Raw genomic sequence first — 14114 nt, forward strand, 5'->3', positions numbered from 1 at the left:
TTCCAATTTAGAAATGACTCCTGCGCAGCGAATGTTGCGCACGAATTTTATCATCGTGGCAGATTTCTTCATTGGATGTTAACACCTTATTAAAGAGCGGTAGTCGTCGCGCTGCGCATGTGCGAGATATATGGGTCTCATATAAACAAAGATGGCGACTTTGACTGTTGCGCCGAACAACGAGTACGAACTGATACGTTTTCAAGCTTTAATTAGGTAATTCTCATGTTATTGGAAGGTATCGAAAGAGTCACCGGCGGTAATCAGTGCAAATCGCGCCCAGGTCAAACTTCATACTTATGATTCCCATTAGAAGAGCGCATTTGATTGTGGGTAAATCAATGTTTTTCAATACAAATGTCGCACATGCACAGCGCGACGACTGCCGCGCTTTAACCTTAGTGAACTGACTTTTTGTACAATTCTGTCTAATGCGCCTTAGTATTGTGCCTACACATGGTACATCGGAGTTAAGTTGAACACCGTTTCCAAGTTATCAACTATTCCACTTGTAGTTCATATTATTAATTAATGTTTGCCAGGGCTTGACTGTCAAGACTGCTCTGTTGATTGAAACATAATGCTAAACATTGATTGACTTGTGTACGACATTTTCTATGGGACGCATGTAGAAATAGATTTTATTTTTGTTCTTGCTACATTTATTAGTTACGTAATACCCTAGTATATATCACACTCTCTTCCACGCTGATTGAAATTCTTTTCCGTGTGCTCAACTATATAAACCTCAACATTTTCTGAGGCAGGGTTATCGATTCGATACAAAGACACACTCTCCACCACGCTAATTGAAATTATTTTTCCGTTTATTATTATATAAACCTCGACATTTTATGAGGCCGGGTTATCGATTCGCAACAAACACAATATTTGAAATAGTAATCCTTGTTCACAAAGATGTGAATAGAGAGATGAGAATATATCAAAATATACGTTTCCAGTCACGGGCGCACAGTGGCAAGATAGCATACTGATGTTACAAACAACATGCAGGCAGAATAAAAACAGGCACAATTTCATTATTATCACACTTAGTTTACATATGCTATGCATATTTCCTTAATTTGTATACGTGATAAATGATATATTAGTATCAGGGTTCAACAAGTTCACCTTCACCACGACTTTTTTGAACATAATTTATGGCATCGGTATATGTAACTGTACTTTTCTGACTTATGTACAACTCAGAAAAATCGTGTCAACAGGTTACAAAATCTTCAATTAATTTTCATTATTTCCAATCGTCTTTCGATGCAAATTGTATTGCCTCGGGTCAAATGCCTGATGTTAAATTTAGAACATGCTGAAATAATCAATAATCTGACATCATTACCCGAAAAAGAAAGCAGTATTTTACTAGGTCCAAAGCCAATTGTCATAATCTACCAATGACAATCGAGATTGGTGAATTGCAGTCCTCATTATACATAACAAGAACACCATTGCTTCATGCAAATATGATAATCTGTCGTATATTGTCTAACGTGATGATTTTCATTGTATATATTCAAATTAACAGGTTTGTGAATATTTTACTCGTGAATATAAAGTGTTTGTGAAATAATAGGCAGAACATTTCTATGTATGAGTAGTGTTATTTGTATTCATTGAAATACAAACTTCATTGTTTTGGAAAGATATTACTTTTTTTAAAAGCAGTCATTTCGACAATAAGGCGTTGTTGTAAACTAACACCGCAACATTTAATTTGTGTTGTTCTATGGATTCAACGTCTCATCTAAAATAACTACTCATGGAAGTCAGTGACAAGTAAGTTGATTACCCTCTTAATGAATTAGATGTAATATCATATCCGGGACTAGTCCAACATCCGCGCAATGGTGTCCAGTGACAATGGCATGTTGCACAAGAGTAACTATACAAGTCACTGTCGCTGACCTGTAAAATCAATGCTTGATTTCAATGGTGATAAAAATATTCCCTCATAACAAATGGCTGTCATTTAATACAGTTGTAAAGGCTAATACAGTTGTAAAGAAGTTATTTTGAAGCCCAGAAACACAAAACAACAATACATTGCCTAACTAGTGGAAAAAAAAGTTACTACCTCCCGCTCAACACAAGACTGACAGACACACGGGCAAACAAACATACACGAGTACATGCTGCTTGCACCAGACAGACAACTGAAAAACACATTACAATGCATGATTACATTAACGGGATAAATGCATATAGACCTCAAAGCAAACAGTATATCAATAGTGTAATATATTTCGAAAAGTGTACATTCTGTATCTTCGAGAGTAACTACATTGTTATAGTTTTATTACAAAGTAGCTAGTAACGTAAAATAAGATAATAAGAACATAGGTAGTATAAAAACAATCGTTCTCTAAGGATATTGCAATAAATTGTATCAGTCTGTGGCACGATGTATAGCAAGTTAATTGACATTCTATACTCAATGCCGCATTACTGTTACTTTTCGTTAATGCAGCTACAACTTTGTATGTGTCATATTTTATTGCACGTGTCATACTATAACCTGAAATACTGAGTGCCCAGTGTTTAATTCGAGGTCGAACATACAAAACACACTTTAACAACTATATCAACATGCGGGAAGCTAGACACGCTAGAGGCTGTCTTGCAATGGCTTTTTGCAGTTCGCTTAATAAATAGCTGGTGGTACAGTTGTACCCTATCACGTGAGGCAATAAATTCTGCTGTCGGGAACTTCCGGCAATTGATTAATTTTCATAGATATTCTAATTGAATTTGTCCTCTGTCCTATATAACTTGCCGAGAGATCATTCCCACAACTGGAACAAAGCGCAGAGTAAAGCTAAATTTAGATTTGATAATCTATAGCCCCAAGACGTTAATATATCTTAATAAGTAACCTCGTATACAACAAGCAGCTTTACAGATATAAACACGATATGCCGAATATCATAACTTGTGTCACGTAATTCTTTCATCCATATGGGAGATACAGATGATAAAGAAAAGAACACATTGATTATGACCAAGATATTTATTGTAGGATGATTTACCTGTCAAACTATATGAATCAAAAGCACAAACTAACGTAAATTGTTTTGACTATCAAACACATTCATTCTTGCTTCTAAATACGCTTCTGCTGTTCAAATCAGAAGGTATCGCACGGACAACATGTGGCCATGGATTTAATCCATTACACAATTGGCAAAATGTCTATAACATAACAAATGCACACACTACATATTACATCAACAATAACATTAAAATAACTACCAGTAATGAATTTAAGTCACACACTACATGTACTTGATCCTAGAGCACCATCATGTACGATGTTTTTCACGTGCAAACCATATTTGGGGTAACCGTGAATATTAATGAAATTCACTGGTAGAGCAATTGCTGCAGATATGTTAACGGATTTCTGCCAAAACGCCGAATTTGTACGGTATCCATCCATAGCCATCTTGTTATTTCATTGGATATTATTCGACATTTCTGATTTGAGAAGTTGTTATGCAATTCTTCCTCCTAACACTCTATGAGGTAAACCGTAATCCTAGCTGAGTGGTCGTATGAGGGATTTATATAAATAAATAACACAGACAAAAATTGAAGTTAAAACAAACATTTATTAAAAATCACACAGTTACTCAAACGAAAAAGAAAAACTAAATCGCTACCCAAAACTAGTTGAAGAGAAATATAATTTGCATAGTAGGTCTTATTGTCCCCTATCAGTTTACAATTGTCAACTTCTAAACATTAATAACCATTGCTCACTACTTTTAATACTCAACTAGAAAGTAGGACAGAAGTAATAAAGATTCCGAAACATATCATCGAAATATTATTATGCACCTACTACTTACATATATGGATGTTCAAAATACAATGATTACCATTACAAAGTCATGCACTGTCAAATGATGAACGCATTAGCGTGTATAACTCTTAAGGTTATTGTACAAGATTAACCTAATAAACAGGCATCAATGTCGTGCCCGCTCCTTTATCTCCTCACTACACATTAGTATGTGGTATCAGGGCTCAGATAAACAATTCTCTGAATTCATTAGAGATATTACAATTATGTTTTTGCCTTCACGTTGACTTTCATATATATTCGTCGATGCTTTTTTTTCGAAATGTATTTCAATCATTCTTTCAACATAATTTAATAGAATATAATCTATATAAAAGACGGCAGTGTATCGTGATGCTCTAACTTTATATTAACGTACAGTAAATCTAAATTGTTGTCAGTCGAGTGAATCCACGTTAATAATTATCAGTACATTGCACTCATTTTATTTTTGAAAACAGTAAAATTCACACATTTTATTAGTATACACATATACTTTAAATAACATATACATTACGTAATAACAGTAACGTAGACACAGACTGGTATTTTAACATATATTCAGCAATCAATTGGTGTCAATTGTAACTGTGTATTGGATTTTATCTTTATCAAAATGTCTTTAACCATTGAAAAATAGAACAATAATAACGATAATAATTTCACATATACAATACTATGCAAGTAAATGAGAAATTAGAAAATGTTAGCGGGAACACTGTTTTGAGATCAAGGGCATAACTAAACAGTGGCCTGAGTTCAACATTTGATAATCAAACAGAAGCAAAGTGAAAAGATAAATTAGTAAATGTCGTAATTTTGTGTGTGTAATTATGCTTTATTGGTGAAAAGAAATCAAGACAAGTTTCTTTTTGTTGATCAAATCATTAAAAATCATTATTTTAAAACGTCCAGAATTCCCAGTTGTAGGGAAGAACGCCGAGTTTGTATCATAAAAGGAGAACGTAATAATAAACGGTAAGCATTTCATAGGACCCTTTCACCATTTATCATAACCCTAACCATTCCCATACTTTTAGTCGTTCTATATGTCTTCTTCATGTGACACATACAATTATCTGGAGCGGTATATAATTAGATTGTTAGTTATTGATACTCCATCGCAAACAATATTTAGTTTATCTGCTATATCAAATTGTTTGTAATTTACCTTTAAGATTGATAATTGTATCCCAGATCCAATTCATATTTTTAACATTAAATCACTTGTAATGATGTTGCGAAGACTTTTATAGTAATTCACTTTTATATCAGCAAAATTGCTTTCACCATCTTGCCAAAATGTCGGTGTTGAGTTAAAATTTGTTTACCAATTGTTATCCAATGGTTTATATCTATATCATATTTTCAAGAACGTTTTATTAAAATGTTCAGTCGCTTTATATACTGACATCGTGACAGTGACAGTATGTAATAGTAGAAGAGGTAAAAAGAGAATATAATATTAAATGATGTGAAAGTCGAGTTACTATGCAAACGTGGATAGTAGTCATATTTTCCGTGGTATTTGTTTGACTTGTTCTGTATTGCTAGTTGGTGTTGTTGTGGTAATCTTTTTCAAACTGAAGCATGAGAGACTATTAATGAGGTGTTCATTCTTTGAATTATTCATATTTTAACACTGATATTGAAGTCTCCACTATTACATTTACAGTATGTATTAAAATCTACTGATGGCGTCAATACGCTTATGTTGTGGCCAATAAATATTTCAGACAATAAATTGCCTACTGCCATTGTTAATCTGAACTCACAATGACTTCTAATACACACTGTGACCCTCCATCATTGTACCCAATGCAAATAGGTTGGCCAATAAAACACATTAAATACCATAAATGTGACTGGAAATATGATTCGACTGTAGTAATCAATTTGCTCAGGACTTAATTCGAACGCAAACGGGCAGCTTCTGTTAAAGCCATAATATAACTCAGTGGTTGTGTTGTCAGCTCCTCTAAGCGAAGATCCAGCAGGATGCAGTTGTTCTTGTTCATTTCTACTTCCAGTGTGGGCCTACATTGAATATATAGTAATATAGATATATGTCAAAAGTAATTGACGGAGTGAAATATATTTGCTAAGATCTCATAAAGTATGATTAGCTTCCGCTTGGAAGTGAATCTCGATAATGGGTAAACATAACATCTATAAACAAACATAGTCATGGTCACTGACCAGCTCATATAGAAACACTGTCTACTACACACACTTACAACATTACTTTGTTTTTCTTTAAAGGAATTGACCATTTCAGATAATGTTTGTCTTCGTCGACTTTGCCTTTTTATCCGTAAACTAATGTAGTTAACCGCAGCGTATTCTACTAAAGCAGCGAATACAAAAACAAGACATGCTGACATCCACACGTCGATTGCCTGAAACAGAAGATAAGATATTTATATCTCAACATTATTGATATTTCCATGACGCAATATATATGTATATAATATACAATACGTGGATTCGCATGAAAACTGGAGATTAGTCTACCACATTTTACCTTCAGATGTGCTATTTTTGGCATCGTTCCCTGAATTCCATTCATCTGTGTACACAACGTCAACAAGGCAGTCATCACGAGTGAAACACGAGCTGGTTCAGAGTTCGGGTTGATCCAAAACGAAAACCATGACAACACGACAATCAGTAAGCTCGGAAGGTAATTTGACAATATAAACATCTCTTTCTGTCTTTGTAATCTGAATGTCGCAGTAAGGTGTGAGAAACTACCTATAACAATATTACATGTCATCAGCATCCCCAGACAGGTGGCAGATATTGCATGTTGTTTTTATTGTAGTTCTAGATGTGACGTTTGTGAGAGAAAATTAGATTTTGTAGCCAAATTGGGTTTACCAATAGGTAATCATTGTACCTATTGTACACGCAGTAATTGAATTACATCACGTTTACACACAATGACACAATCACAATATATCAAATAAAACTGCAAGCAGCAATGTTTGGGTTAAATTCTGGACCAAAGCCCAATCTGGTTATTACAACAGTATGTAATGAAATATTTGTTTATAGATTATGTGGCATATATATACTACAACATTAATAATTTTTACAAGATATAATATCCGAATTACTTAATACATTTGGTTCTGCAAAGAATTGAGCAACAACATAACAAATACCAGGAATCAAGACATAAAATAAACACTAATATGCATTGGAAAAATGTATCACCTACCTGTAGTGTAGTTCCTTGTGATTAGCTGTCTGACTATTGTTGCATCAACAAACTCAAATTGTGGTAATGAAATCCCTTGTGGGACTGCAAAGGCTTCAAGATCATCGTCTTCTGCTGCCCATTGCAGAATCACGTCATCAGTTGTGTAAGCAACTTTACAAGAAAACATATCAAATGCTATAATGTCTTAAAATATACGTACCAAACTAAAGCAGCGACTGTATTACAAAGCATTTTGAATTTAGTTATGCATGATTTTATATGCCAGTCTGTTTAGAAACTCGCGTAATCACTTCAGATTTAATATTTTTGATGTGTGCGTTTCAGCCCTGAAATACTTTGCGAGATACAACACAGTTTAACTCTGTAACGTTTATCACTGTCTAGGTTATTGATTCCATACTTTCAATAATTTTACAGAGATTTTCAAACAAGCAAATGTTGTAGTAGTTTAAAATGCTGCAAGCTGTATGAAACTGTAAACTGTAACAGACCAATATCTCTGGACTTTGATATATACCAGATCTCATAAATTACTCTTTATTGTGGAGACATTTAGACTGTAATACAATATTCAATAGTTGTCTATAATCCAGTCCAATTGTGGTTTTAGATTGCACAGTTGAAGGTGATTACTTAGACACGCACATGCCATTTTATAAGTGTGTTGACATTATCTATATTAGGTAGACATTAAGGTAGCGAGACTATTATTTGTGTTGAAAATTCCGATTTTCACATTTATTCATTAATTGATGAAATGCACTATAAACTTTCATCTGACAAAGTCAATGTAACCTAGAATGTCATGTAAGTTGGTTAAAATGTAGATTTTCTGAAGGGAAGCAAGGCAGCTTCAGTAGTGTTTTCTAAAATCAACAACACAGGTTTAATTTGTGTGCCTATAAGTTTCAAAGATTAACTCAAGACAAAGCAATGTTAGGATGTGTTATCAGTAGCTATCCGACACACAATGAGTGTTTCCAAACATTTGAATGGTTTGTCTCCGCCCCTGTTTATTTCACAGATTAGTCATTTCCATATGAATGTGTCAGACACAAGGTCACGCAGCCACTGAAATAAATCATTGATTGTAGTGTTTTCATCTCATGTCATGTTATCAAACTATAGCTATCCCATTCCTTTATTTTTTTGGTTTCCAATAGCCTTACACATTTGGATGCCCCTATATATGTTAAAACAGACCTTGATGGGAAAACAAATCGCTTGTGCAGATAAACAAGCTTAAACATCTTTGCTGTGACTTCATCGACGTTTTCTAGGAGTTTATGTTTTTCAAAATACAAGGTTTTTAACAAAAAATAACGTATACTTATTGTCGTAGGATTAACATCAAATCAGCTTTAAGGTGACAATGAGAGGAACTCGAATGTGTCCAGACAAACTATTTTATGGATTATTTACCAATATGTTGTGGTTTGAGTTGGGGTCAATGCGACTAAAACAGAAATTAAAATTCAGGACACTAATTTTCAAAACGCATTACTTGAAAAAAACTGTCCAGACACATTCAATTTACCAGACTATTGAACAACTATAAAAAGTGAAAACAAAACTTCTTATCACCAGATTAAAAGCGTAATTATTTTTTTACAAATATTTTTTTACAGATACGGGCATGACAAACACACCTTTGAAAAGCTTGAAGTCTGGCGATTTCAAAAAAATGTACTTTTCTGGGTCTATTTGTAGTCGTTTGGTCCCAATTAGAAGAGGAAAACAAGTATGCAAATAATAGTCCCGCTACCTTAAATCAACATACCAAGAAACTCTCACTTGTCGATGTAAGTTCTTGTTGATATTTGCATTGTGATGCAGTTGTCAACTGTAATTAGGATTATTGTTACAATAAATGTTCATCATTATTGTTTTCATATTTCCTTATTTGCATATTCATATCTAATTTAGCCCTCAATATTTATTACTACTGTGCATTGATGTTGATGCTACTTTGCATGTCTTCACTCAATGGTGTTACCTGAACCAATGTATCATCAGTTCGTATCAGACATTCACATATATATATATATATATATATATATATATATATACTAATAAGAGTATTACATACAACTTTCAATCTCCATTTTGCATTCCTGTTCATCCATTGGATAACGCTCTAGTCGCATCATACAGCTTAATGTTATAGTGAACCTGTAAAAATAAATATAACATTTGAGAGGCAGTATGGTGGTCATTTTTTGTGTGTTTTTCATCTCACATATATATGTGTATTTATTGTACTATGTTAATTAACTCACTCAAGATGAGGTACATTCAAACTTTGAGAATAGGACAGCCATACCTTGCGCTGTGTAGAACAGTTCCATCAGGATAAATACGTAAAAGTATATTCTCTGTTGTCAGTTTATGAAAGTGTCCAGACTTCTCATCTGGGAAAAAGAGTGGTGGTATCCAGACTTCTCTAACTCCATCCGAATGAAATGTCAGAATGTGATTAGCGGCATCATGGTACCGTAGTCGTGGATCGTTCCATCGTGTACGAAGAAATAATTTAACGGTATAATCCTAAAGGATAACCATAAAAAAATGCTTATATGAACATGTTTGTAACCGTTTCTTCCAGATGATTCAGACACAGTAAGAACGTCCCATAGTTGTATTCCAATTTTCATTTCGCCTTACACTCTCAGTCATTCAGAAAGTGTTCATGACAGTCTTTGCGAAAATACTCCGATTGCATATGTGATTGTCTGAATCAAAATCATCGTAGGTATTGTAATTAAATAAAAATATAATACGCCGACCTGTTTTTGTATTAAGGTTAGAACAAAAAAACAGATCTACCCATGCGCTGGTATGTCGCACACTGGCTCGTAATTATTAATTTGACATAAATCATCAATGTCATGCGTAGTCCCAAATATCTGATATATTTAGATATGGTAAGCTGGTAAGTCGTCACCTGCGCATGCGTCAGATGGCCATAGCGTACCATTGTTTACAAACAAGCGTCTACCCATGAGTCTTCGCGTATTTAGCGTGTGTTGTTATCGTCGCTTGGGACGCAATTCCCATGCGTGCGCAGGTGACAAGTGGCAATGTATGTAGTGTGTGTACTTGTCGCACTGTGTGTCGACTGTAATTGACACTTATTATAAGATGTAATGATCGAGATATTTTAGAATTCCTTATTAGTATATCATATTTACTCACCATTTCCGTTCCTGCTGTTGCGTGGAAGCTATTAATATGCACGCTAGTTGTTACAATAACTGCTGCTCCTGGGTGTAAAATGTAAGTATTGTATTATTTTTTCTCACAAATCGCATCACGTACATTAACTGGAATCAATCAACGACTAAATCAACAGTAGTAGCACTCAATAGCATTGGTTAAGAAAGCAACGGACAAAATAATAGTCTAATTAGTCATATTATCCTCCCACAATATTTTTAATATATATAAACGTTGAGCAAGAATCAGAATAAATTTTGAATTAACTCCCTGCTTCTCGTGACAGGGAACTTGAATTATGATGTGGATTCAGTGCCTCATTAAACCAAACACCTGATAGCCGTTACCACGCCATTCTGTAAATGTATGACTTCATTATAACTCTAACAAAGATAATATATATTACCGACACGATCATTGATAACATGACTTTGTTCTATGCTACCATATTACTTATTAATATTACATATTACTAAAATCTATAAGACTAGGTATTTAATTGTTTATTGTGAAAAACAGAAACACGAGTATTCATATTTCAAGAACATGCAATGCAACCATCTGTCCTTGGTCGTAACCAGTGTTGCAGCAAATAAAGCTACAGTTTTTCTATGTATACCAGTACCAGTATTATTATATTAATACCAGTACATATACATTTAAAATATTTTTATTGTTAGTGTGTGAGAACTATACAATGCCATATGTTTGAGATGTTTATTACGGCCTTTAACTGATACCTAAATTATACTATTTTAGGCCATAATCGTAATGAAAAATTGTGTTTGTACGATATAATTAACTAACATTTGAATGAGAAAATGTCTGACTGTGCTTGTACATATGTTTTATTTGGTCGATTAATTGCTAAGGGACATAAAAAAATTACTGATACTTTGTCTGTTTACCTTTATTATACAACATACATTATGATAATTATATCTGTTATATTATATAACTTTATTTTCCTATTATTATATGTTATTATGTTTTTCATTAAGCGTGGATGCTGACTGTAAGAAAGCGGGTTTGTGAGCATGAATTTCTGAAATTCGTTATTTAAGCAGTACAATTTCTCTGTTACAACTGTGTTCTGTCCATCAATATGTTACCAGTCTGAGATTGATTGGCTACTCATCCGTTGCATCAACATATCAATTTCTGGCGTCAATGGAGTATTTTTTAAAGATTGGACATGAGGACACTTGATCTGAACACGTGACTTTTCGAAATGCTCTGCTTAACTCCCAACCAGAAATAAACTCATTCACATAGTTAAATCCTAGATCATGAATAGTACACACCACATATGACATTTATAACGCTCAACACAACGCTTAATTTATATTATATATAAACGCAATACGCTTGTATTCATTGATTCACTGAGTCTACTGGTTTATTGAATATGTGATGATCACAAAAGGTAAATCACTAATAAAGTTTCATATCACAAATTCAACTCGTCCAGTACCTTACCCCGGCCAACGTCCAGCCAGGCAACATCATGATAGTAAACTAAACGCAAAACTTACAAACAAATATATGTAACAAGTGATCAGTTATTGAGTGTATTTACTACTTTAAAATATGAAAATCATGAAATTGAAATTGTAGATATTTTTTTATTTAGATGAACATGGACATTATACTGTATTGGGTCCCATCCGACGCATACGTGCATTTGAACGACAATAGAACACGAGTTTTACAATAATAAGTCGTTATTTAAACAATATTGGCAAAGCATTCCTCATAACTCATACACATAAGCGTTGGACTATTTACATGCATCAGAGCATACTTTGCTATGTTCCTGAAACAAAGTACGTTTTATTGAGATGTGACTGCACGTAAACACGATAGACTATTATGCTAATTAACAATAGATCGATATATTTCGCTGAATAGTGTGACCATCATTGTTTGTGTCAGTGTTTTAAATGATGAAAAACAATAAATGGAATTATTTCATTTCAATTTATTTTATTTCATTTCTTACGATTGACTATAACTTCCAATTGATGTGAGCAGATACAAAATTAGAACTATGCTACCTGCATTTTGTTGTGTAGATTTACGAGAGCATTTAAGTTAATGACTGGATCAAAACATATACATATGCATTATATCGTTCCACTGTGATACAGATATATTTTCTACGCCAATGTTACAACAATACATTTTGAGAAAGATTACTCTCTTAAGTAGAACGAAATACATTGGTTACCTTGTGTTTAATATGGCTAGTATAATTTCAGAATATTATTGTATACGAAATATCGACATGTAGTTCATGTTGCTCATCTGTTTATTCAGTGTTTTTTTTATATATAAAACGAAGTCAATGCTTAGCTACTTTCAAGATTGACCCTGATTGGCTACCCCATCTTAACATCTAACAGTTTGGCAAAACAGCTTGCTTGTTGACAAGTTTTTTCGACCTATCAAACTGTGTCTTATATACATGTCTCGACTCAGCTGCCCAATTGTCATGATTGTTCTTGGAATATAAGGTGTAAATAATAACTGTAGTCTGATGACTACATGCAGTTGTATATTAACCTTTTTGGAGAAAAAGGTAATGAATATTTAATGTATACTAAATGTAGACGTTAATGTTCCCATTGATGTCAACACATGACATTCGCATGTAACACATATGAGGTGGCAAATACAAAAGAAAATCAACTGAACGATTTAAACTTACCGTGAAAATTCGGTCTGAATTTTTTATCATAGTCACCTCCTAACACGTTACTCGAATTCGTTATTTCCAGTTCCTTTGCGGAGTCCATCGCCACTGGTGATGCGACATCATCATCCATCCGTGTCATGTGACTATGTAAAACAAAGCATTGACGTCAACAACATTTTAATTTATATTTGGATAACGAAAATATGAAGCGAAAAGGAATGTGCAGGACCTAGACGAAACACAACTATGCAGTATTGTGGCGGCAATAAGAAGATCATTCATGTGAGTGTTTGTCGTTTCAATTCACAAAGCGGTATTGATTTTATTTCAAACTACTATATTCATATCGATAACAGGGTCGCAGGTCTGTAACCGTGCGTGTACACAATAAACATAGTGCTTGTATTTTGTTTATTGCTGGTATAACAACAATAATATTAAGTTATACGTTTGGCAATATAAGTGTAAATATAATTTGATATATTTAGGATGATCTACGAGAATTTTTCATTTACCTCTCTGATACACGAGACTTTGTTTTGTGTGTGCATTTGTTACGTTAAAACTAAAAATAATTTTATCAAATTAAGCTTTCATAATTACTGCAGGAAATTACGGAGACGTTAGTCCAGGGTCGTCATAACACACCGAAACATTAGTTAACGGGAAATGTACCAATCTTTACATCTTTTAGAAAGTAAATGGCACGTTTCACAACACAGTGTTAAAGTGGGTTGCTGAGTTTAGACTGAACCTGGTTTTACGAAGAATGCTCAATTGCGTGCACACTAAAACTCAAATCGTAAAATATATTTAAGCTATGTCGTTTGTCACAGACGTGAACATAAATAATTCACGAGTAATGCTCAGTGCATTCAATTTGAAAAAAGTCAATTGCAGTACAGCAATATACAATATAAATAGAAATAGCAGCCACAAACAAAGACGAACACAAATAGAAATATTCATTTCATTTCAGAAAATATTTCAAATGTAACCATGGATCTTCTACCAGCAACAACAATTTGTTATTATTCTGTTTTTACCTTTACAATATGTGTGTACTATATTACTCTAGTTTACATTTATAAACAAACATAATTTATTCGATACTA

The 14114-nt window shown here is 33.6% G+C and overlaps 1 protein-coding gene across 1 annotated transcript; it reads right to left on the reverse strand.

Annotated features, from left to right (window-relative positions):
- Nucleotides 1-5665: 5665 nt before the first annotated feature.
- Nucleotides 5666-13129, reverse strand: LOC146734459 (glycine receptor subunit alpha-1-like). Its single transcript, XM_085507460.1, has 8 exons — nt 13012-13129; nt 10281-10348; nt 9409-9632; nt 9175-9257; nt 7083-7235; nt 6384-6613; nt 6097-6258; nt 5666-5896 (listed from the first exon to the last, which is right to left on the reverse strand). The coding sequence occupies exons 1-8, from the start codon at nt 13127-13129 to the stop codon at nt 5666-5668; spliced, it is 1269 nt and encodes a 422-aa protein (XP_085363586.1).
- Nucleotides 13130-14114: the final 985 nt, after the last annotated feature.

Source organism: Saccoglossus kowalevskii, chromosome 14 (assembly GCF_978046115.1).
Source record: "Saccoglossus kowalevskii chromosome 14, keSacKowa6.1, whole genome shotgun sequence".
Taxonomy (NCBI): domain Eukaryota; kingdom Metazoa; phylum Hemichordata; class Enteropneusta; family Harrimaniidae; genus Saccoglossus; species Saccoglossus kowalevskii.